Source organism: Sinocyclocheilus grahami, unplaced genomic scaffold (assembly GCF_001515645.1).
Source record: "Sinocyclocheilus grahami isolate Dianchi unplaced genomic scaffold, SAMN03320097.WGS_v1.1 scaffold212.1, whole genome shotgun sequence".
Classification (NCBI taxonomy): Eukaryota; Metazoa; Chordata; class Actinopteri; order Cypriniformes; family Cyprinidae; genus Sinocyclocheilus; species Sinocyclocheilus grahami.
Genome location: NW_015505391.1, coordinates 320,022 through 344,444, shown reverse-complemented (window position 1 = coordinate 344,444; position 24,423 = coordinate 320,022). Strand labels below are relative to the sequence as shown.

The following is a 24,423-nucleotide window of genomic DNA, read 5'->3' as shown; positions in this document are numbered from 1 at the left end:
ATATAGGCTATCACAATCGTATATTTATTTAGTTACATATTTTATGTCAGGGTTAGAAGAATTATCATTCTTTCTAAATGTGATGCATACTGTCTAGGGGTGCGCTGATCCAATATTCAGTATCGGTATCGCTCCGATACTGCCACTTTCTGCTGGATCGGGGTAAGACGAGATCTGTCAGACGAGACCAGTCCAAATCCGATATAGCGCGTATACTATTCCGTGTTATTGTTAACCCACACGAAAGGCACAAAAACATTATAAAGCACCATAAAGTTTCCGTGCACTATATTTCAAGTGTTCTGAGACCGTTCCATAGTTTAATGTGAGGTACAGATGAATATTTAAGAGTTAAATTCAAGTTCAAGTAAACTCTTCTCTCCGCTGCGGCTGTCAGTCATCCTCCATTCAGTATTCAAACTGCGTGTCGCGTTCGGAGAGACAGTCAAGACGACGAAACTCTCTGTATGATACAATGTTCCTATTATTATACTTGATCTGTAGAGAAACATCAGTGGTTTTGCATAAAAGGACTTTATCTTGCTGGAGTTTAGTGCTAATTCTAAATCATGTCACTTTCTACAAGGTGTCTGTTAGATCATGGAGTAGAGATAGCAGTATGAATTGATCTTCTCGTTTAAGTAACTGAAATTTAAAACTGTTAAAAGAAAAGGCTCAATAAACTATCGCACAGATATAATACACCAGGGCTCGCAAAATCGCTAGCACGACGTCCCGGGGCTATTGTGATTTCCATTCGGGCTACCAAAATGTATCACTGCCCTGCCCGACGGGCTATCTTGAATAGTGATATAAAATTAATTCCTTGATTTGCGTTGTTCACTAGCATGTAGGGGTAAAACAGATCATAGTTGATCGTTTGCACGTGTTTCTAAGTCTTGCTGATTTAAACATTAAATGTTTTAAACCATTCACGCACATTCGGAGCTGCGTGCACTCATTCAAAGCGTGCACAGAGAACCGCGTTTTAGACAATGCGCGAATACAGAATTGATTCTTCTTTCGCATATCCTTGCATCTGAATGAACACATACACACAAAATTATCTCAAAATAACTGTCTCGGCAAGTATTCTCGTAAACACAGTCGGTTATGTCTTAAGTGAACATAAACAGTGGTGAAAGAAATATCAAGTGCATCATTATATTGGATCCGTGCATTCGGTCTTAATGGGGCAGCAGCCTATAAATACCTGCTGTTCCATAAGCGCCATCTGCTGTCAGAGAGTGACATTTGCGTCTCATTTACAAAGGTCAAATCAGACCATTCTGTTTTTTGCTTCAAATTTCGAAATTATACAATCTAAATAACATGTATTTAGCATCTTTGTTTGGATCCTGATTAAAATTCAGTGGTTGCCTCTGATTTTAAATGGAAAAATCACAGCCAAAGCCTTAGTTTGTTTATATGAAGAGATTTATTTTATTTGTATTATTTAATAATTATTAATTATATAATTATTTAATTGGGATTTGTTTAAAAATTTCAAGTTAATTTTATTATTTGACATGTGCAGCATTTTGTTGGAGAAATAATAAAAGGACACCTTTTCATTTATAATTTGTCTTAAATCTAACTTTGTTAAAAAGAAAAATTGTGAGAAAATTGGATTGTGAAATCAGTATTGTGAATCATATCGCAACGCATCGTGAGTTGAGTGAATTGTTACATCCCTATATGCTACTAGTTTTTGCTGTGGTATCAAAGAAGTATTCTGTTATTTAAATAATAAAGAACCATATGTTTTTTGCTCATCTGCAAAATGATCCGATCTGTTACTCAAAATCTGATATGATCATGCAATATGATCCGAGCCGTGGGTTTTGTGATCCGTTGCACCCCTACTCTCTTCACTTGTTATTTGAAGAAAAAAAGCAATCACTGAAGTTTTTAATCATGCTTATTTGTCCGCAGTGAAGTTCAGCCGATGTCTTTTTTTTTTAAATTTGGGCTACCAAAATCTGAAGAATGTCTGCCCGAAGGGCTACCAGCGATTTTGAAATTTTGCAAGCCCTGTACACTATGCATCAATGTCTCTTCTCTTTTTGCTTTGAACTTTTCTATGCAGAGCGCTGTGCGCTGTGACTCCGTCTTGCTTAAAGCGCATCATTCTGTGCACAGGATGTGCATAAGCGCTTCGTGCCACTCTGTATTGGAGCATTTCATGCTATAATACTTTTGCGCAATGAAAGATTGTTAATAGCCTTTCTTGTTCCGTCTTATCTACCATATGTTGCAGCCTCATTACTGCACTATAAATGTAAAATAAATGTAATTTATTGCTTATATTTATATATAATTATATCTACTTGTTTTTCATGAATGTATATTACAATACAAAGAGTAATGTGTAACATTTTACCAGATTACACCTATTTACTTTTATTTTTCCCCCACTAAATAATGTTTTTTTCTCTAAATGTTTAGATTTTATAAAATTATTGTGAACTCATCATTTTTGTAGAGTAACTTTTGCTGCTGAATTATCCACTAACCTAGTTTATAATAGTATTTTTCCTCATAGATTATGATTATTTTTAATTTGTTATTTTTCTTTATAATTAAGTTGTCTATATTTAGTAGACTGTGTGTAATACAAAAAAAGAGTGATGATCAGGTCAACACACACTGAGGTATAGAAATAAAAAATAAAAAAATCGGATCGGATCGGTATTGTCCCGATACTCAGAACTTTTGGTATCGTATCGGGATCGGTTCTGAAAAAATGGTATCGTGCCACCCCTAACACTGTCTGTGACTACAAATAAACAAACAGACGTGACAGAAAAATGTATATCAGACATTTTAACTGACATTTCTTTAAATGCATGGAAAGAATAAACTTTTCACATCAATGTCATGTACGTGTAAACGCATAATATTAAAAACAAACAGATTTGTTGCTGCTGGAGTATCTGAGGCACAAAGTGTAAAGGCACAGCCCTTTTATGGAAAGGGGGTGGGGAGGAGCAGCTCATTGGCATTTGAAGAGACACACACGAAAACAACGTGTTTTTGTCTCCATCCAAAAAAATGGTATTTACAGCATGGAATAATAAATGCTCTGTGGTGTATTTTGACCTGAAACTTCACAAACACATTCTGACACATACCTGAGACTTTATTATATTACATCTTGTAAAAAGTGCATAATAGGACTCCTTTAATTTAAGACCCTGGGCGCGCACACACACACACACACACATACCGCTCTTTTGGCTTCACATGATCCCACACATGCTTCGGTGATTTCTTTATAGTACAGCTGCTGCTCCACAGAAAGCTCATGTGTGCTACGTGGCTTCATCCGCATCTTCTCTTTTCCTGAAACACCACGAGAGAAAAGTGTGAGTAAGATAGGAAAATCAGTAAATAAAAATAACTAAAACACCAGAGGCACCATTTTAGCTGAACTAATTTCTAACCTTTAACTTCTGCAGAGCTTGCACCCTGACCCTTGGTCTGGATAGAGCCTTCCTCTTCCTGTCCAGGTTTGACAGCTTTGAGTGGCTCTGTGGAATCTGTCTTCTGCTGCTCTTTAGGAACTGAGGTGAAGATAAAGGTTAATGAAAGACAATCACAAAATTATTATTTTTCAAGTTTTTTGTTTCATGTAATTTTCTTAGAATGGTATATTAGTGTACTACTGCATACATGCACAGTATATACTATATACTGTTTCTAAAGCTCATGTAAAACATTACATGCAATGGTAAAAACCTCACTAATTATAAGCATTAAGGTTGCGTGTCCACCAAAGCATTTTTAGCCAGCTGAAAACGCCAGGCTCTCTGTTGAAAACACCTAGATGTGAGCGCTTGAGAGAACTTCTGTGGCGCAGCGTTTTTGTTTTCAGTTGAGATGCTTTGGCTGCTATGATACAGAATATCCACGGATTTCGCAGACAGTTTATTTCTGAATATAACAATGTCGGCACAATATAAAGTACTTGCTCTGGCCCTTGTTTTAAATTATTTTGTTCCATTGTTGTGTTTCTTCTTGTTGTCTGTTGATGTTGTACAAGTAGGATGTGGCAGTTGGTCGGGGTGGAATTTGTCCTGCCCCTCCTCCACTGTGATGTGTCAGTGATGAGCACTGCGTTTTACCCAAAATTGAACATTCTTCAACTCTGGGTGCTGAGAAAAATATACTGAGCGATTTAGTAAAGTCTTAAGTAAATGTAAACAGTTGAGAAAGAAAGCAAATGTGTATCAGTATATTAAATCTGTTAATTAGGTCTTTAAGTGACAGTAGACTAATAAACATGGTGCTGTCTATGTCATTATTCATGTTAATCAAACAACAAAAGAGAAAAAATCTCTCATTGCTCTCGACTGAGTCACTTTTGTAATCTTAACAGGAATCGATTTATATTTAATTTACACAGTGTTTTTTGTACACCGCATTCAACTACTATTTTAATTTAAGTAGATTTTTGTCCTATTGCTTGTAATTAGTTCTTTGCTCTTTTTATCACTGACTGTTTACTTGTCTTGAGTAAACTTGAGTTTTTTAACTTATGTTAGTTAAGCTAATTTAGTTTTTTTGTGATATTGAAATTGTCAATTGTCAAGTCATCAGAATTATGAAATTTCAAATGGTATCAAAACTTTTGACACATAAAATCCTTAAAGCAAAAATAACTATGACGTGATGGTCTGAACAGGCAAATTACGCACGAAAGTCTGACTTTCTGTGCAGCATAAGCGATATATCTATTAAACCAGTGTTTCCCAACCGGGGTGCCATCTGTCGAGAGCAGTGGTGCCGTGTAAAAAAATATTTTTTTTATATTTTTAAATTGCTAAAATGTTCAAAAAAGCATATATTATATAATATCCATTTCTGATGTCGCCAATAATTAGAGATGCACCGAAATTTCGGCTGCCGAAAATTAGTTCACCGCTCAGGTTTCACTTTCACGTGGTGTGACCCTATGGGTGTGACGCTCTGCATATTATTCGTAATCCCGCTCTATGCGTGTGCGCTCTGCTCAGTCGCTCCACTCGTGCTCATCGGAACAGCAAAGTCCACTCAAAAATTGAGGCAACAGGAAACATCGATGTAGTACAGTATTGTTTCTGTCTGCAATAGCCCTACTGTGCTGTAACATGGTGTGGTATATGGGCAACTCTGATAACGCTGCCCTCTCATTCATTGATCTGCTAACCACTATATTATGCTCGCGTGTCCTGATAATAATAGCTTTATGTTTACATATGTATAAAAGCCTACATTAAAATCTGTCATATAAATTGGCCTCTTCATTAGAAATTAGCCTACTGATTGCCACCATTGATGGACACAATTTTTTTATAATATTAAATATATCTGTATGACATTATATTCTGGAGTTCTTCCCTGTTGTACCAAATATCTATACTTTTCAAATTATCATATCGAAGTTAGAAATTCAAATATTGTGACAAAATTAAATTTGTAGGGTGCCACAAGTTTGTTAAAATTTCCAAAGGGTGCCGCAACTAAAAAAAGGTTGGGAAACACTGTATTAAACAACATTTTAAATGTGAGAGGACCTTAAGTAATAATAAGTCCATAATGGACGACTGGACGTCCATACTGTATTGAGCAAGATTGCTTCTCGTTTTCTTCAAAACAGTCACATCGTAATTACGTAAGATTGCACAGGCAGGCCTGAAATGTTAAAGTGCAATGTGAATGCAGGCCAGTGGGGGAGTGGGAACAATTGTGCTTGGGCGCAGTACAAGGCAACCGTGCCTAGTGTGAGAAACATCCAAACTTTCAGTAGCCCAAAGATTTAATAATTCAAAAGAAGAGACGTTGCTTCACTATTGATTCTGGTTTATTCGCCAACCAAGAAATTGAATGTCATTGGGTACTGCATGCATACATATAATTTGCATACTGCACAAAGTATATGAGGGTTGAACGGTATAACTGGTACTGGAAATATACATGTATAGATCATATTTCAAACAGTACAATATCATTATTTTGCTCATTTTGGTAGTTGATACCCTGGTGTTCTGAAGCTGGATTTTTTTTCTCATTTTGTCTCTCATAGTTGAGGTATACCTATGATGAAAATTACAGGCCTCTCTCATCTTTTTAAGTGGGAGAACTTGCACAATTGGTGGCTGACTAAATACTTTTTTGCCCCACTGTATGTGGCGGTTACCCAAACAAACTTAAGTGAAACCAGTTAATGTGACAGATGAACAACATAGACAAAAACAGATAAAACTTGTCAGTATGAATATTCTATGGAAAAAAGCCGCTAAAAGGGTCTGAAAGTTGCTAAACCTAGTGCTAAAGTCGCGCTCGTGTGTGTGAGACGTGGGAGCTGATGGCAGGGGGCGGTGGATATTTGTGGCGGTCAATGTGGATATTGTGGATGAGTTCTTCTGTGTCATCACGTTCTATTAGTTCTACAGCTTCAGTTTCGGAACTTTCATGCTTAGTAACACATACAGATGTTCCCTCACCACAGTGCAACAGTGAAAAGGGACCCCTTTCAAACAGTGTCGCGTTCCGAACGTTGTTTAAGCGGCATACCGGTATTTTAAAAATTCATATCATAACAAAATTAAACACTGGTATTCGGTATAAACCGGTATACCGCCCAGCACTAATGGCATCTCACTTGTAGTGTAAAAAATCATTGTAATTTTATACTTGTAATAATTGTTTGCAGATTAATATTTTAATCTCAGCAAGTTTGTCACGTGAACATGTTGATATGCTGACCTTTCTTCACTTTAACTCAGCGCCTATTTGACAATCCAAAAAAGCCAGTGCAGAAATGACACTGTTGCTTGCTGTTTTTCATTAAACTGAACCCTTGTCTTAGAAACGAAGTGCTTAATGCTGCTGCCAAGAGATTAGTTTACATTCAAACAAACATTTTTGTCTGTAATGCAGCTGATTAATTTATTTTTGTTTATGTTTTTTCCCTATTGAAAGGGAACAAAATAATTAAACAATTCTCAGAGAACATTTAAACATCTCCAGAACATCTCCACAACATGGCAGCAACAACACTACAGCGATACCTGAAACCACACCTTCTTTCTTTACGTTCACATTTGGGCGGCATTATACAAAAAAATTATTGAAAATAATTAATCTGTCAGTAACACAATAAAAACAAAAAAGCAAAGGACAAATACACTTTCTTTAGTCACGGCACCCTTTGGAAATTTTTACAAATTTGTGGCACCCTACAAAATTTATTTGGTCACAATATTTGAATTTCTAACTTCGATATGATAATTTGAAAAGTATAGATATTTGGTACAACACAGAAGAACTGCAGAATATAATGTCATACAGATATTTTTAATATTATAAAAAATCAGTAGGCTAATTTCTAATGAAGAGACCAATTTATATGACAGATTTTAATGTAGGCTTTTATTCATATGTAAACATTGTGAGATAGTTATAATGGTAATTAAACAAAGTTTTGCTCACTCAGTGTATTTTTGTAGGGCTATTAAGAGATTTTTTTTTTTTTACCAATTATCCAAATAATGTTTAATCTTAGAAAGGTATTATTATCAGGACACATGAGCATAACGGTTAGCAGATCAATGAATGAGAGGGCAGCGTTAGCAGAGTTGCCCATTTACCACACCTTGTTACAGCACAGTAGGGCTATTGCAAACAGAAACAATACTGTACTACATCGATGTTTCCTGTCAGCTTGATTTTTGAGTGGACTTTGCTGTTCCGATGAGCATGAACGGTATATGAGTGGAGCAGTCACATGGGCCGCAAGCGACTGAGCGGAGCACACACGCACATAGAGCGGGATAACGCATACACAGAGCGGGATAATACCATCCAGTCTATGGATAAAACACACACGCATAGAGCGGACACACACACACACACACAAGTGAATCCTGAGCGGTGAACTCATTTTCGGCAGCCGGAATTTCTGTGCATCTCTAATTATTGGCAGCATTAGAAATGGATATTATATAATAGCTGCTGTTTTGAACATTTTAGCAATTTAAAAATTAAAAAAAATTATTTTTACACGGCACTGTTCCATTATTTTGCACGGCACTGTTACATTTACACTGTTCTAAATAATTCCGCGAGTGGGGCTTGAGGAAGTGACGTCGCCTGCGTCTGCGCAGTGCGACCTGATGCAGCCCCTGAAGCGAGACACAGGAAACAGAAATACTGCAAAATAATAATAATAACGAGACGAAATAACGTTATAACATTTCGTTTCGTCTCGTTTTGGTCAACGAAAATGAAGAGACATTTTAGCATAGTTTTTATTTTGTAAGCCACATTTCGTCTCGTTTTTATTCGTCAACGATATTGCATTGTACATTTAATTATCGTCATCGTCACATGACCAGCATTTTCGTCTCGTCTTCGTCACGTGATAAAGGTTCGTTGACGACTATATTTAGTCATAATTTTCGTTGACGAAAGCAACACTAGTTCCTGCAATACTGGAGGCTGCAGTTCTAGGACCGCATTTCTACTTAGGACCCTATTTTTTGTGACAGTGCCATCTAGCCAATTTTATTCCAACAGAGGAAACCTGATTCAAACATCAAGCAAACAGATGCAAAGACTAGATCCATGGAAACTATTAATTTTTTATCTTTCCAGCTTATTTTTAATGTAAGAGCTGGCATGAACTTGAGTGTTGTGAGGCAATGTCAGCAATCTCCATTTAGCCTATTTAGCTGTGCAAAACAGTTCACTGTGCTGCTGGATGTTGTAAACTAGTATTTGTATTCAAATTATTTTACAGTTATTAATGTACTAATAAACATACTAATTTGTACCACAATTGTTTTACCGTTTACTGCACTTAAGTGGGTCAGACATCAGACGTGGAGTGCTACGCTGCGGCTAATGAACAAGTCTTGCAAAGACACAAGTCTTTCTTGTCTTTAAAACCTAAGATCCTACATATATATACACATTTATATTAGGGCTGGGCGATATGGGTAAAAATTAATATCTGTATTTTTTAGCCGATTTGCGATATACGGTATATATCTCGGTATTTTCGGGGTTTTTTATTTGTATTTAAAAAAAAATCCGTATTAAATTTATATATATATTTCACTTACCGCCCAATGTTGTCCAACAAAACAATACATATTAAAGGCTATGAAAAACAAAAAGTGAAAGTAACCAACATTTATATTATGTACAAAAAAGGGATAAAATCACATTTCGTTCTAACATTGTAACATTGCAATCTAAAAACAAAAACAAGGCTTTTAAAGTGGAAGTTAAATTCACTAAACTTATAAATTAAAATAAATGAGAACAAAAGCACTGAGTTGTGTTAGGCTATTTTGATTACCCCGTTACAGTCACTTTACAGTCAGTGCTATCATAAAAATACACTTACTTGTAGGTTTAAAATTCTACATGTCATTTATTGCCCAACTACAAATATTTCAGTGAAATGTACATTTTAGTAAGAGTTATTGCGCTCCTATTTCATTGCGCTCTGTCTGTTTGGCGTGCATGCACACGGGTGGCGCTCATTCACTGAAGTCTGTGAAGTTTAGCGGACCGTGCTTTGCAGCTTAAACGAAAAGCACGGGTTTCGTTACACTTTTGTTTCGTTAGATGTTTCTCTTATGGAACAGAAATGGCAGCACCTATGAGTTTGGCAACACGGTGGTTGCGCCAGTGCGAGTGCTCACAAATTTTAGACGCACAGGCAGAAAATTGGTAGCAGTCTGGAGCCTTGGAAGGGCAGTTTTTTAAAGTATATTTCATAAATTAATTGTACTCTTAAGCACAGTATAAAAACTTAAATGAGATATTTGAAAAAGAACTCTGATCAAAATTAAAGAACACTTACACATACCTCCAAGTTATTTGTGTAAAAACGGGTACCTGGTGCTAATTTGGTTAATTACATGACAAATCCTATTTAGCTGCCAGCATTCCTCTAATTTTCACTGAGATTGCAAGATGGCGGGCCGCTCTAAGGTGGCTGAAACCCTTAGACAGCATGTTTTCTAGATGAAGGCCAAAAGGATGACACTTTCAGCCACTGCAAGAGAAGATGGTGGTTCCAAATCTGTGATTTCTTGAATATTGCAGCAGTACAATGACACTTAATTCATTCAAGTCCCCCAAAAAGACTGGTGGTCCAAGTAAGACAAATGCACGAGAAGACAGGATAATACGGAGACTTTCAATGGGGAATCGATTCAATACTGCAGCTGGAATTGCTTGCCAGTTCAGTGCTGAACAGGGTAAGGATCTGTCTCGGCACGTTTATTAAAAGTCAGACAGAAAGTAGACTTATAAATGTAATTTTTGCTAGTACGTATGTGTATGTACATGTCTGAAACCTAAAATGAACATTATGTATTTGAAAACACAAAAAAGTAGTGATATATGCCAAGTGCTGAGTGCATCTGTCTCTGGCTCAGTGCCAGTCAAAAACGCAAAAGCAGATTTGAATTTATCAGTTGATTACATGATGCAAGGAATGTTCTAATAATTGTATCATTTCATTTTTACTGAATATAGAGCACTAAAAAGTGCTGTATGTTATATTTATATATATTTATGCTTAAAAACAAGCAACACACTTGCTACTACAGTTTCATGCAGCATTTTAATGAAACTGTTTTAAATTCAGTTATCTTTTGAGGCTGCTTATTTGTCACCCATGGTATCAATTTAGTATGGATACCGAGGTATTAGATTCTGGTATCATACCGAAGCCTAAATTGAGCCAACCCTAATATATAAACGGTAAAAAATAGTATTATTTGAATTATCTTGAATAATTTAAAAATCACAAATTATCACAGTAAATTGTACAAACATATTCCCTGACTCTATTACAAAGTAATGCAAATTAACAAAAGATCCAGAAAACTCTCTTACCTGGAGGTGGGTTTTCTGGTATTGCAGGCTGGACACCATCAATACTTAGCCAGTGAGCTGAAAGACAAAGAGACGACAGGCTATTTTCCTCCCTGTTCATGAGGTAAATGTAATGTTGTTCACAGACAACAAATACGGCATGCAAATAGCACTCCTAACACAAAGCTCATCGGAGACTCGACTCAGAATTGATTCAGTCTGATGTTAGCATGTTGCTAACAATGTCACACGCATTATAAACAGTTGTAATAAACAAACAGCACAAACAAACAAAGGGTTAACAGTCCATTTTAATTAGAGTTAACTATTGATTTAGTAAATTTAGTAAATACACTTTTAGTTTATACTGAAACAATAACCCACTACAATGCGAGTAAATCACTCACATGTGCGACTAAATCTTCACTCTGGGCGACTAAATGATACTAATATTAGCCACTGGCTAATAAATTCTCAGATTTTACTCGCCAGTGTGTGAGTTGGAGGCTAAGTATAAGTTTAGCACTGATATATTTTCACTCGCCGAACACACTGACTGAGTGCTTCAGAGTTTCTCTCTCCATCAAGCGATCTGTGCTATTTTTCAGTTCATCTCAATGCTATTTTTCAGTTCATCCTGTATTTGAAGTACTGTAAACTCTAGTGTGAAGAGCATGACTCGCCGCCACTTTGCTTTTTTTCTCGCACGCAAAGAGAGAGACAGAGCGAGAGAGTCTTACATACCATGCAGAATTGACATGCTATATGTAATCGATATTCTTTGTTGTATTTTCTTGTCAAAATAACAGCGTTCCTTTGGAATTCTTCAGCTTTTAAAAACTGCATGGTTCTATGGTAGTAGGCAGAACTAATGCGCAAACGACAATCTCATTGGCTGGCGCTCACCTATTATCGTCCCTGATTTGAATTCAGCAAATCAATTCAAGTGAATGCACACAACCCGATTAATATTCATGAATCCAGCAGCCCGTTAATCCTTACTGCGTTTTATATTGTTCTTATAATTAGAATTCATAGTATTATTATCTTACCAGTACTATTCTAAGTTTTTTCCCCCCATTTTTTTACAGACACACAGAATGACCAAAAAAAGCACCACCACCAGTCCTAAGTTTAGTTGAAATGACTAATATGCATACATATATGGTTACCAAGTTTTAATTCAAATGACTAAAGTTATATCATTAAATGATACTTGATTATCATAATATCATATTATAATGCTTGACTGACCGATGTTAAGTCAGATATTTAAAAAGCTGTGCCATTTTACAAACATATACATATATATATATATACACAGTATCTCACAGAAGTGAGTACACCCTCACATTTTTGTAAATATTTTATTATATCTTTTCAGGTGACAACACTGAAGAAATTACACTTTGCTACTATGTAAAGTAGTGAGTGTACAGCTTGTATAACAGTGCAAATTTGCTGTCCCCTCAAAATAACTCAACACACAGCCATTAAGGTCTAAACCGCTGGCCACAAAAGTGAGTACACCCCTAAGTGAAAATGTCAGTTTGCGGAAAAAAATCGAACCATATGGTTCTCCACACACGGTTTGGCATGCGCTAGGACCGCGGTTCAACTTAAATCTGACAATGCATCTGTAATATGGTTTGCTATAAATAACACATAAAACAAACAGGGTATGGATGCGCATTCTGGCTTCCCAATACATTACAACAACAGCGATAAAAAAAAAATGTGGACAAACTATTCACTCTTGTTCAATGCGAATGCCGTATGCTGGAATATGAGCAGTCAGTTATTCCGTCATCACCCGGGTGCTGAAAGCACATGCACAGGTGAGACCTAAACAGCACACATTGATATCTGTGTTTAAGCTAAACTCGTTTAAGCTTTGCCAGTTTAAACATTTAAGAGCCAGAGGACGCGAGCTCAGTGAGAAGATTTGTGCGTGCGCTCATCCAAAGCGTGCAATCCCGCACCTGAAAACGTGCATAAATATTAAGCTCTCTCTGAAGTATTATGTTTAAATGGACAAATTCACACAAAAATTATGTCAAAATGCCCGTCTTGGTAAATATCCTATAGCAGACAGCCGGCTGAACGTACTGTATCAGTGCACTGGATCAGTGCATTCTCTTAAAGTGACAGCACTTTCTTAATATTAATCAAACAGCAACAAAAAAGAAATCACTCACTGCTCTTGATTGAATAGCTTTTGTAACTTTAATAAAGATTAATCTTTAATTTATACAGTCACATATGCAATGCTGTTTTACATTTCATTACTTTACAATTTCTGTACCAAAAACTAATGTTAGAAAAAACTGAAAATCACTGTTTCTTTTATTTGTATCTTTACTCTATTTTATGTATTTGTGCTGTTGCTTGTAGTTAGATAGATTAATCTTATTTTCTTTATTTTTATTTGATAGTATAGTTTTTGCCTAAACATAGCACATACCTAACCATACCGAAATGTGACTCTAAACCCGTGATACAAACCGAACCGTGAAGTTGAACCGTTCCACCCCTACTCATTTTGTCTCTCATAGTTGAGGTATACCTATGATGAAAATTACAGGCCTCTCTCATTTTTTAAGTGGGAGAACTTGCACAAGTGCCTTGCGAAAGTACAAAAAAAGTGCCCTTCGTTTTTTTCACATTTTGTTATGTTGCTGCCAGTCCACATATGATCATGGAGCACAACTAGAGTGACCATCAGGTTCTTGGTCACCATACTAACCAAAGGCCTGTTCCATCAGTTGCTAATTTTGGCTAGGAGGCCAGCTCTAGGAAGAGTCCTGGTTGTTTTAAACTTCTTCCATTAAGGGTAACAGAGACTACATGCTTCTGTGACCCTTCAATGAAGCAGAATTTTTTTTTCTGAACTCTTCCCCAGATGTGTGGCTTGATGCAAACCTGTTTCTAAGCTCTACAGGCAATTATTTTGACCTCAGTGCTTGATTTTTTGCTCTAATATGCATTATCAGCTATTAGACCTTTTATTACGACGTGTGTGCCTTTCCAAATCATACCCATTCAACTGAATTTTCCACAGGTTAACTTCACTTGAAGTGTAGTAACATCTACAAGCAATATGAATGCTCCTGAGCTAAATTTCAAGTGTCCCAGATATGAATACTTATGCAATAGAATCATTTGAGCTTTTTATTATTAATAAATTTGCAAAGATGTTAAAAAACAGTTTTTTGCTTTACAATTATGGTGTATGGAGTGTAGATTGATGTGGGGAAAAAAAGTAATTTAAAGCAGTTTAACATAGGGCAGCAACATAACAAAATGTGAAAAAAATTAAGAGGTATGAATACTTTCGCAAGGCACTGTATGTATTTTTTTATGTATGTATATATATATATATATATATATATATATGTGTGTGTGTGTGTGTGTGTGTGTTTGTAAAATAAATATAAAAAATATAAAATATATATAATATACATATCCATATATAGTATATCAGACTGGAGAATAAACTAAAAAATTTACTAGCCAATGGCGATTCAATTGCCAAGGTGTCCATAGAGGGTTGATTATTGACTTTTCTGCTCGTCAAACTTGAAACTGAGCTCAATTCCAATAAATTTTGGCAAAAACACATTAAAGTATTTATCCTCTGTATTTAGCAAAAACAGTGTATCCTAAAAAGAAAGAACAATTATGCTGTGTTCCATTTGGAATGGCTGTTTAGTTGAGATCAGCATCTATAATGCCCTAATATGTTGTCTAGGTAAGCAGCTCACTAGATTTTGGTACAGAGCTTGCATCTAAATAGCAAATAATCTGGCTTCATATCAGAAATGCTTGTTAATTACCTTTGAGCGAAACATCAAGAGGGACTCTAGGGAGGGGCGTGTTGATGATATCACTAAGATCCACTTCCTTTTCTTCATAGAAGTGCAATTCTCTGCCGCCTCCACTTGCAAAGCGAAACGGGATGAACTCTTGAGACTGGAATCCATACAGAGGCTAAAGGAGACAAATACAATTAAAGAAAAACTTGATATGCAAAGGAAAAATAATTTGTGAAGGGTTCTGAATGTTGTGGTTCCGCTAGAGAGAGGAAACCAATAGTTCTCACTTTGTTCCAGTTTTCTCACCTCCACGTTTTTTAGTTTAAGAGCGTGGTCAATGTCACCAGTAGTAAGTTTGCGTCTTTTACCGTGGTGCATAAACTTCAGTGCGTCCTGTGGGAGATATCACATCAACAGATAAACAACACCTTCAGTATTTCTGTGCAATCTATCAAATGGAAAAGAATGCAGATTGATGTAATCAGTCGTGATTTGATAAATGCTCTAAGCCATAATTGCAATTTCAAATGTAGTTCAACTGACAGCTGTTGACCACAATATTAGAAATCTTTTAAGTTATTTTGAGAAGTGTACAAATATTTTTGGTTCATAGTGTTTCCCTTTGATTTCCTAGACTGAGTTGGTCTAATCTGTCTCACCACAGTCTAGGAAATCAATGGGAAACACTGTATATTATACTGTATTATATTACATTATTCTGATAAATTAACTGGACAAAAAAGGAAAATATGTAATATATAATTTTTTTTTAATATTATTCATGTTGTCTCTATAAACTATAACTTTCATAAAAAGACAAATATAAATAAATTGTTAATTGCAATTGTAAATACCTGCGCAATCTCCTTGATCCTGTAGCTAACCTCTTCACTGAGGGCCAGACAACTCTCTTCCTGTAGTGAGCCCACACCCACTGACTCCGCTATCGCCTTCATGGATTCAGTGGGCAAGATCACCGAACACAGCTTCTGTCTGCGCTCCTCTGCCATGTCTCACTCTGCAGAAGAAAAACAGCTACATATCAGTCAGATATATCCAACAAGATAATTAGAGAGCATTAAGAATTAAGAATAATCTGCTGACTTTGATTCAGGTTTTGATTCAATTTCAAAAATGACTTCTCATAGTCTTAGAAGCATCAATAGGTTAAAAATGCAAACAAATCAGTAATATTTTGCATTAATGCTATCCTTTCCAAATGTATGTTTATCAATGTATAGTTGTAATAATGTTATAGCGGCATATTTTCTATTCTATTACATTCTTTTCTTGCAACTTAAGAGCCCTAGTCCAAATACTTATTAAAACATATTTCTTTTTCATTTCAAAACAAATCTGAAGTGCTGGTTCAACCTGGCAGGCAAAAAATAATACTGAGTACTCCATTACAATGTGAATTCACATATTGACAAAAATCTACATACTTTCATTCTGTATTACATATGTATGATTTGAACATTTGTTCACAAAGGTTATATATTAGCAGAAATTGAAATCAAAACAAGTTTCAAGTTATATGGCTGATGCCAAAACAAATATCCACAGTTGAAGATAACTGATGACTATTACAAACAATCCAGTTTAATGATAAAAAAATAGATATACGTATTATTTACAAAAAGTAAGAAAATCTAATAAAATACTAAAATTAAGAAAAAACTAAACTTTCAAATAAGATTTTCTATCTAAATTGCTTTGATGTCTAACAGGAGCATTGTATCCTATTGGTAATTATAAGAGTCCTATTGAGAGCTATGTCTGAAATGTGTAGTTGGTCTGTATTGTGATAGAATTTCAATATCTAAAATTCCCATAAGTTCGTTTAAGATTGCAAGAGAAATTCAGAACACTCCTCCTCTGTAATGCATCAACAACACTTCCTCCACAATTCAACTCTTGTAAAGGTCTATCAGATTTAATTTAGCTCCAGAAAACATGCCCTAATGATCTCAAATGTGTTTTCGAGTCGATGGGTTTTCAAGCGAGTCGATGGGTTTTTAAACACATAAATACACTTAGTTCGGTATCAAGTACTCAAATAATGATATAATACGCTGTCAAAAAATCGTATATGCACATAGTCAAGTGTCTTAAGACGTATTAAGACGATTATTTATATACGACAGGGGTTGATTATTGATGTTTTTCCTGCAATAAAATGGCACAAAAAGCTGAACTGAACTGCATGTCGTTCTTACCTTTAAAAAGAGAAAGCTGCGAAGTTAAAACGATAAAAACAAATAAAAATGAGCAAATCCCTTATCTATGGCTGCTCACTTTGTGTTTATACAGCTAACTGTTTATTTATCCACTGTATTTGTTTCTTTGTATTCATATAAGATATATCCTGTTTAGCTCCGAACCATTTTTCCGAAAATCCGCCATTTTGAATTTGTTGGAAGGTCCTGAGAGTGCGAAGGAAAGTCCGAAACTTAATCCCACGTACACGTATATACAAAAACGCACGTTTTAGCGTCGTGCCTTTATATAAACTTTATAAGTAAACTGCCAAACAATTTACTATTAAATACAGCTGATATTTCACGCAAAAAAAACGAGAAAAAAACCGCATATAGGTTTAATTCTTATGCATCTTTCAAGACATCGATTCCAGAGTCTGCTGAAGACTCCCGCTTATAGTCATGCATGCTGCCTACAGTAATCAAAAAGCTATCTTCCACATACTGTATTTTTATAGTATGTTTAGAATAATATATTATCGATATTAATATTCACTTGTTGAATATTAATTCAACACAACGTTCGCTCGTGCCAAAATTAAAAGTAAAGAATGTGAAAAGTTGCTTCTAAAAGATTATCATGATCATTATTATAATAATTATACATTTTTATATATTGTAAATTACTGCTTGTCGAAATCACAATATGCACAGAACAAAAGTAACATAAAATAGACCAAACTACTAGTGATGTTACGTTCAACACCGAAGCTTGGAAGCTTGTATCAAAAAAATATAATTACCATATATATATATATACCTTATAATTATTTATCACCCTAAACACTAGTACATCCCTACACCTTATTTTATTTTTTTCTATTCCTATTCCATCTATACCACACCTGTACATACAATTTATTTATTTTTATGCATGTGTATTTTATTCACATTTCATTTTTATTATCTGTGTGTTGTTGTTGTCTTCGTGTACTGGAAGCTTGTGACACTATAACAAATTCCTTGTATGTCCAAACATACTTGGGAATAAAGCTCTTTCTGATTCTGATTCTGAAAAGCACATTAACTAATCAATTCTCTTTCCGGCTCAGACTGCAGTGGTTAAGTTTATGGGTCTGTCACGTGATGAACGAACGACTCAAACCCGAAGACTTGTCAGATAAGAGCTGAGGTGAGCTAATCATAGACTGAAGACCCAGGTAAACAATGAATAATCTTTTCTGTTTCTTATAGCATTATCGTTTTGTATTGTTTGTAGTGTAATCAACGTTTGCGTAAGTAGTAGACGTGTTAGGGAAGTAACGCATAACATTTTAATTATATTTTGCTAAAATGAACGAAATTACTCGAAAAAAGATTCGTTCATTTTGCTGAACGAGACTCAAAGGTCCGAGTCGGTAAAATGATCCGAACTTCCCATCACGTATATGTCGAACGTCACCTGACCAAACCCGGAAAACAGGTCTCATCGCTTCCGCTTGTCGGAAAACGTGTTAACAGCCGTATTAAATAATAGCGATATCTATGGACTTTTAAGATAATCAGTTAAACTAGCTAGCTGTTTTTATTGTTGACGTTTTATTCCATTTTTTAATATAAATGATAGTGAAAATAATAAAAATAAAAAAAAAACTTTTAAATATCAGTCCACATATGTGATGGACATTGGTTATGATAATCATTGGTATCTACTTTGAAGGCATCTTGAGTGAAACTGCTTCATATTTAACGACGCATATGCGAAACGCTTGAACCGGAAGCGAAGAGACCCGGTTAACAGAATACGGAAATATATAGCGGGAGAGAGAAGGGAAGACGTATGAATGAAAAGAAAATTCTTCTTCTTTTTTCTTGGCTTTTGCAACTTGTAATTATTGCATATCACCACCTACTGTACAGGAGTGCGTAGAGGGACTTGGCAGATACTGTACTTAGGAAAAAAATAAAACTAAAAACCCAAGGGGTTACCTTTTTGTTTCTAAATTCTTCTTATTAATCCAGTATTTTCAAGAAATATAAACAAAGCATTGAGTCTATTTCTTTCCATCCCTTGTTCTCTAAGAATATCTTCAATTTTATTTTCTTCTTCCATTTCCTGCAATTTCTGCCTGTTTTCATGGCATTTATTGCATCTAAACAAGACATGTTCTACCTCTTCCTTGGTTTGACATCTTGTACATAATCCATTACTCTTCCCTATTATCTGCAATGTATCATTCAGTCCAGTATGACCTAATCTCAGCCTTGAGTATACTACTTCTTCTCGCCTGTTTGTCATATTTATCCTTCTACTTCTACTTCTACCTCCTACCTTTGCTTGGTTTATATGATGATGTTTAGCTTTAGACTCAGACTCCCATTATTTTTGCCATATTTGCATTATTTCATATTTAATCTTGGCTTTCATCTCTTTTTTTCCCATTGAAATATTAATTTCTACTTGCTCTTTTCCAATGCTTCTTTTGCTATCTTATCTGCTTTTTCATTACCTTTGATGCCAATATGTGCTGGAACCCAACAAAACTGAACTTCTATTCCTAGATTTCTAATATTTAATAGTATATGTCTAGTTTCAATGATTAAATCTTCTCTAACTGAAATACTGCTTTCTAAACTTTGTAAGGCTGCCACTGAGTCTGTACATATGACTGATTTAATTGGTTTATTTTCTTCTATCCATCTTAAGGCTGTAATTATCCCAGACATCTCAACTGTAAAAACAGAAAGATGGTTATTTAATCCATAACCCAATTTTTTTGTTAAATTCTGGAATATAAATTCCTATGCCACAATGACCATTTTTGTTTTTTTGACCATCTGTAAATATTTTAAGATATCCGTAATATAATGAAGACAAATATATTTGGCCATATTTTGCAAAACTTTGATCATCTTGGTATTCTCTTTTCTCTTTTAGTAATTCTGTATTGATGTCTGAAATAAGGAGCATCTATGGGAACTTCACTTAAAGCTACTGCAGGGCTAAACTCAAATTCTTTCATTCCAAATTGTTCTGCTGTTTTATTTATATTCCAACCAAAACATTTTTTTTATGATATTCCCAACAATCATTTATTGTACAGCTGGATTGCTATTACTGCTTATTAGTCTAACCCAATATGTTAACAACAGTTTAATGAATCTTAGTTTTAGTGGGACTTCTTCTGTTTAATAAAGCAGTTGTTGGTGTTGTTCTCATGGCTCCTATTGCAAATCTTAATGCACTATATTGGATTCTGGTGAGTTTTCCTAATCTAGGTTTGCATACTGTGTTATATACAATACTTCCAAGTCAATATCTGCTCTTTTAAAATTAATTTTTTTATAAAATTTATTTATATTGCTTTATAAATATTCATTAAAGACTGTTTATCTGCTCCCCAACTGTGTCCAGTAATCATCCTCATCAAGTTCAGGGCTTTTTTACATTTTGTTTCAACATGATTAATATGGTATTTCCATGTGTGTTTTTCATCAAACCAAACTCCTAAATATTTAAACTTTATAACTCTTTCAAGTGGCTGACTATAAAGACAATTTGTAGTTTCATCGATTTTCCTTTTAGTAAAGAACATTACATTACATTTCTGTACAGAAAATTTAAATCCCCAGTTAATTCCCCATTGTTCTAGGATTTGAATTTCCTTTTGTATGTTCATCACTATATATGGAATACTCCGACCTCTTTTCCATATAACAGCATCATCTGCATATAATATTCCTTCATTTCCTTTTCCTAACTTTTCAAATATGTCATTAATCATCAGATTAAACAGGACTGGGCTAATCACACTTCTCTGTGGAATTCCATTTTCTACTGTGAATTCTTCCGAGTTTTCTTCACCTACTCTAACACTAAAACACGTTGAGAAACAAAATCCAATATATAGTTATACATTTTGCCACCAATCCCCATTTTATCCAGTTTAATTAATAATTCTTCCCTCCACATGGTACCATATGCTCTTTCTATATCTAAAAACACAGCTACCATGATCTCTTTCATAACTAGAGTTTTCTCAATCTCATTGCTTAATTTAACCAATGCATCAGTAGTAGATTTACCTTTCCTAAAACCAGTTTGGTATTCTCTAAGTAATATTTATTTTCTAAGAAATAGTTTAATCGAGCCACAACTAATTTTTCCATTAACTTTCCTAGATGCGATGTTATAGGCCTATCATTTCCTGGATTGTTTTCCTGGTTTAACAAATGGGAGAATTATTGCTTTTTTCCAAATTTTTGGTAATTTTCCTTCATACAATATCTTGTTAAAAAATTCTAGAATTCCATCAGGCAATTTTCTAAACATTGCATAACATAAGTTATCAGTACCTGGTGAAGAATATGCAGTATTTTTGATTGCTATTTTAAGTTCTGATATGGTAAACTCAGCGTATAGAATTTGTATCTTCTTTGACATTTAGTATGTAATTATTTTCATTCAAAATTTCTTCTTTCCTTTTTTTATATATTTCATCTAGATGATTGCCATTATGAATATTAGCAAATTCTTTACCCAACATATTAGCTTTACAGATATCATTAACAGCTTGATTCTGTTTATCAACTAAAACAGGTATTTGTGCTGGTTTGTATTTACCTGTCATTTTCTTAACCATCTTCACACATTTTGTCTAGATTTGTTTCTCTTCCAATCGTTGAACAAAATTGTCTCCAGGCTTCTCTTTTAGTTTCCTTTACTACCTTTCTTGCCATAGCTTTCTTCCTTTGATATTCTATAAGATTGTCTAAAGTTAGTATTTTACATAATTTCTTAAATACTTTGTTACGATCAGAACATTCTTTATTCCACCATGGTACATTTGTTCTTTTCTTTTGGCTATAAAACTGGAATACTCTGCCTGGCTGCACTTAGAATAAGAGTGCTCAAAGAGTAATTTATTTTGTCTATTGGTTAATCCATAATATGTAGACTATTCATTTAATTACAGCAGTTTTGGAATTCTTCCCAATTGGCTTTCTGAAAGCACCACTTATGAAATATATAGTTCTGCTGCTTTGATACTTCCGTTTAAATCTTACAAAAAATTGGAAAATGATCACTACCGATGTTTATATTTTGTTCAACTTTCCACTCGCACTTACTAGCTATTTTCCTGTCCACTAATGTCAAATCTATACAGGAGGTAATATTATTGTATATATTAATACGCGTGCCTGTACCATAATTCAAACATACTATTCAGGTCAATAAACTTACTTCCCCATAAACTGTTATGGGCATTGAAGTCTCCACACCATATTTCTTTGTGTCTTCTCCTAGAACAGACACCGTTTAATAAATTACATGATAATGCTTTACATGGATTATAATAATGAATAACCTTAATTTTGCCCTTATTTTCATGACTAAATATCTCTGTCACTACACATTCATGTTAAGATATATTAATTGGCCTATATGAGATTTCTTCTTTAATAAAGGTCAATCAACCTCCTCCTCTATTTTTTTCCCCTGTCACTTCTTACAAAATTATATCCTTTCAATATAAAATCAAGATGAGGTTTTAACCATGTTTCTTGAATGCATGTAACATCAGGTTTAATTATTAAATCATTGATGTATTTTTTTAATTCTTGGCCATTTGCAATTAGACTTCGAGCATTCCATTGAAGAATGAGGAATACCATAATCCATTTAGCTATCTTGTGTTCCTTCATAGTTTATGTTTAGCACTTCATGTATTTCTTCAGCTTTGGTCATAATCCCCAGAAAATTATTAGCCACTTCTACAACAACTGATTTAATTTTGTTACTTTTCTTTGGATGCTGCATAGTAACATTAACAATGGTGCAAATAAATGCAACAAAGTTATTTGTGTTTACCAACAATGTTTCTTCTGATATTCTTTTAACTTTTTGGTATTCATTTGTCTGTTGTTGTTCCCTTCTATGTCTATCATTTTCTCTGTCTGAAGATCCAGTATTCTTATAGGATTCCTCCTAATATTCTGCTCTGTTACATGTACAGGACCATTGCATTTTTCCTTTACTACTTTTTTAACTGCCTCGGAGTATGATACCTGATGCATGATCTTATATTTCTGTACTTCTCTTGCTTCCTTTCGTTTTTCACACCCAAGCTATGTTGACCTCCACAATTACAGCATTTTAACTCCGTCTTACTAGCTCATTTGCCATACTCATGTTCCTCTCCACATTTAGCACATCTAATCTTACCCCTACATTGTGTTGCAACATGACCAAATCTTTGGCATTTAAAGCACCTTAGTGCTTAGGTGGGATGAATTCTCTCACTTGATAACTCATATAACCCAGCTGCACTTTAGAGGGCATTTCTTGTTTAAACAACAATAGGACCGACAAGCTTTCAACTTTTTCTTTCCCTTTAGTTAGTCTTTTTGCATCCACTAGATTGGCACCCTTCAAGCTTTTCTTTATTTCTTCAACACTAACTGAAGTTGGAACACCTGATCTCACTCTAGATTTTGATGCAGAGCCTGGTATATGTGAGGTTATCTTTTGTCCATTCAGAGTAGTTTTCTTTAAGATTATATCTTGTTGTTCTTTTGATGTTGCAAAAATAAGCAGTTTACCGTTTTCCAAGAAACAAGCATGATTGATTTTGACCAATTTCTTTCTCAATTGCCTTAGTTAAAAAGAAAACTCAGCTGACACATTTTCCTTTGTAACTTTGCGTAAGTGGGAGGAGATTTTTTTTTAATCGTCACTTTAATTATTGACCGACTTTCAGCAGTGCAACGCCTAATTAACCCGTGATTATGGAACTGGTTTAAACATGGGTTAATTGTTCATTTAAAGGCGCGGAAGTAAGCCGGAAGTTTGCTAGGTGATGCGGGGTTATAGCTTGCAGATTTGGTTCTCTAATTTAAATGAGGACGATGACCGAAAGTTTAATCTTGCCTCTTCTAATTCTGATTTTGACAGAGTTTAGTGATGTGAGGGCATCTCCACTAAGCTCTGACCCCCATATACCTCATCCATCCGGTCGGTCGCAGATGAGAGAACCTTTTCAAATCAAGCAGCCCTCGAATCAAATGAAAGAGTCACCCGGCAGAAAGATCACACGAGTCAAAACCGTAGCCGTGATTTGTCACGAGCATTACATGGAGATTGCGATTAAAGCTGACCTCTTTGACGTTGGTCTACCTGTGGATGCTTCAGAGCTGCGGCTTGGCGCCGACAGTCAGTTCATTCCTTCTTGTAAAGTGAGCGCGTTCTCCACTAACGAGTACGCTATAGCAGCTGAGCTCACCGACTGTGGCACTCAACACTGGGTATGAGCAATTCATTGTCTTTGTAGATGCTTATTTTGGGTCATATCTAGGAGGGAATATGCTAAATTCAGTAAAAAGCGTTTCCGTAAAAAGTTATATTTTTCTCCTAGAAGTGTGTTTGTAGTCTCCATTGAATGGGAATAGATAAAGACCGCCAGTAGACGCTGACCAAGCGGAAAATCACCAGATTACATTTCTCAGACATTCCACGATTTGTGAAA

General features: G+C 35.0%; 2 protein-coding genes across 2 annotated transcripts in view; one reads left to right on the top strand and one right to left on the bottom strand.

Moving 5' to 3' along the window:
* Window positions 1-17,108, bottom strand: part of taf6 (TAF6 RNA polymerase II, TATA box binding protein (TBP)-associated factor) — a 37,092-nt gene extending 19,984 nt beyond the window's left edge. The window contains exons 1-7 of the mRNA XM_016286576.1: window positions 16,916-17,108; window positions 15,551-15,714; window positions 15,003-15,089; window positions 14,718-14,871; window positions 10,903-10,959; window positions 3,447-3,566; window positions 3,230-3,345 (exon numbers count right to left, since the gene is read on the bottom strand). Of these exons, the coding sequence (XP_016142062.1) occupies window positions 3,230-3,345; window positions 3,447-3,566; window positions 10,903-10,959; window positions 14,718-14,871; window positions 15,003-15,089; window positions 15,551-15,706 (690 nt within the window). The 5' untranslated portion in view covers window positions 15,707-15,714; window positions 16,916-17,108. The remainder of the gene's footprint in view (window positions 1-3,229; window positions 3,346-3,446; window positions 3,567-10,902; window positions 10,960-14,717; window positions 14,872-15,002; window positions 15,090-15,550; window positions 15,715-16,915) is intronic.
* Window positions 17,109-23,711: 6,603 nt separating this feature from the next.
* Window positions 23,712-24,423, top strand: part of LOC107595979 (zona pellucida sperm-binding protein 3-like) — a 12,053-nt gene continuing 11,341 nt past the window's right edge. Inside the window, exon 1 of the mRNA XM_016286575.1 lies at window positions 23,712-24,202. Within this exon, the coding sequence (XP_016142061.1) occupies window positions 23,798-24,202 (405 nt within the window). The 5' untranslated portion in view covers window positions 23,712-23,797. The remainder of the gene's footprint in view (window positions 24,203-24,423) is intronic.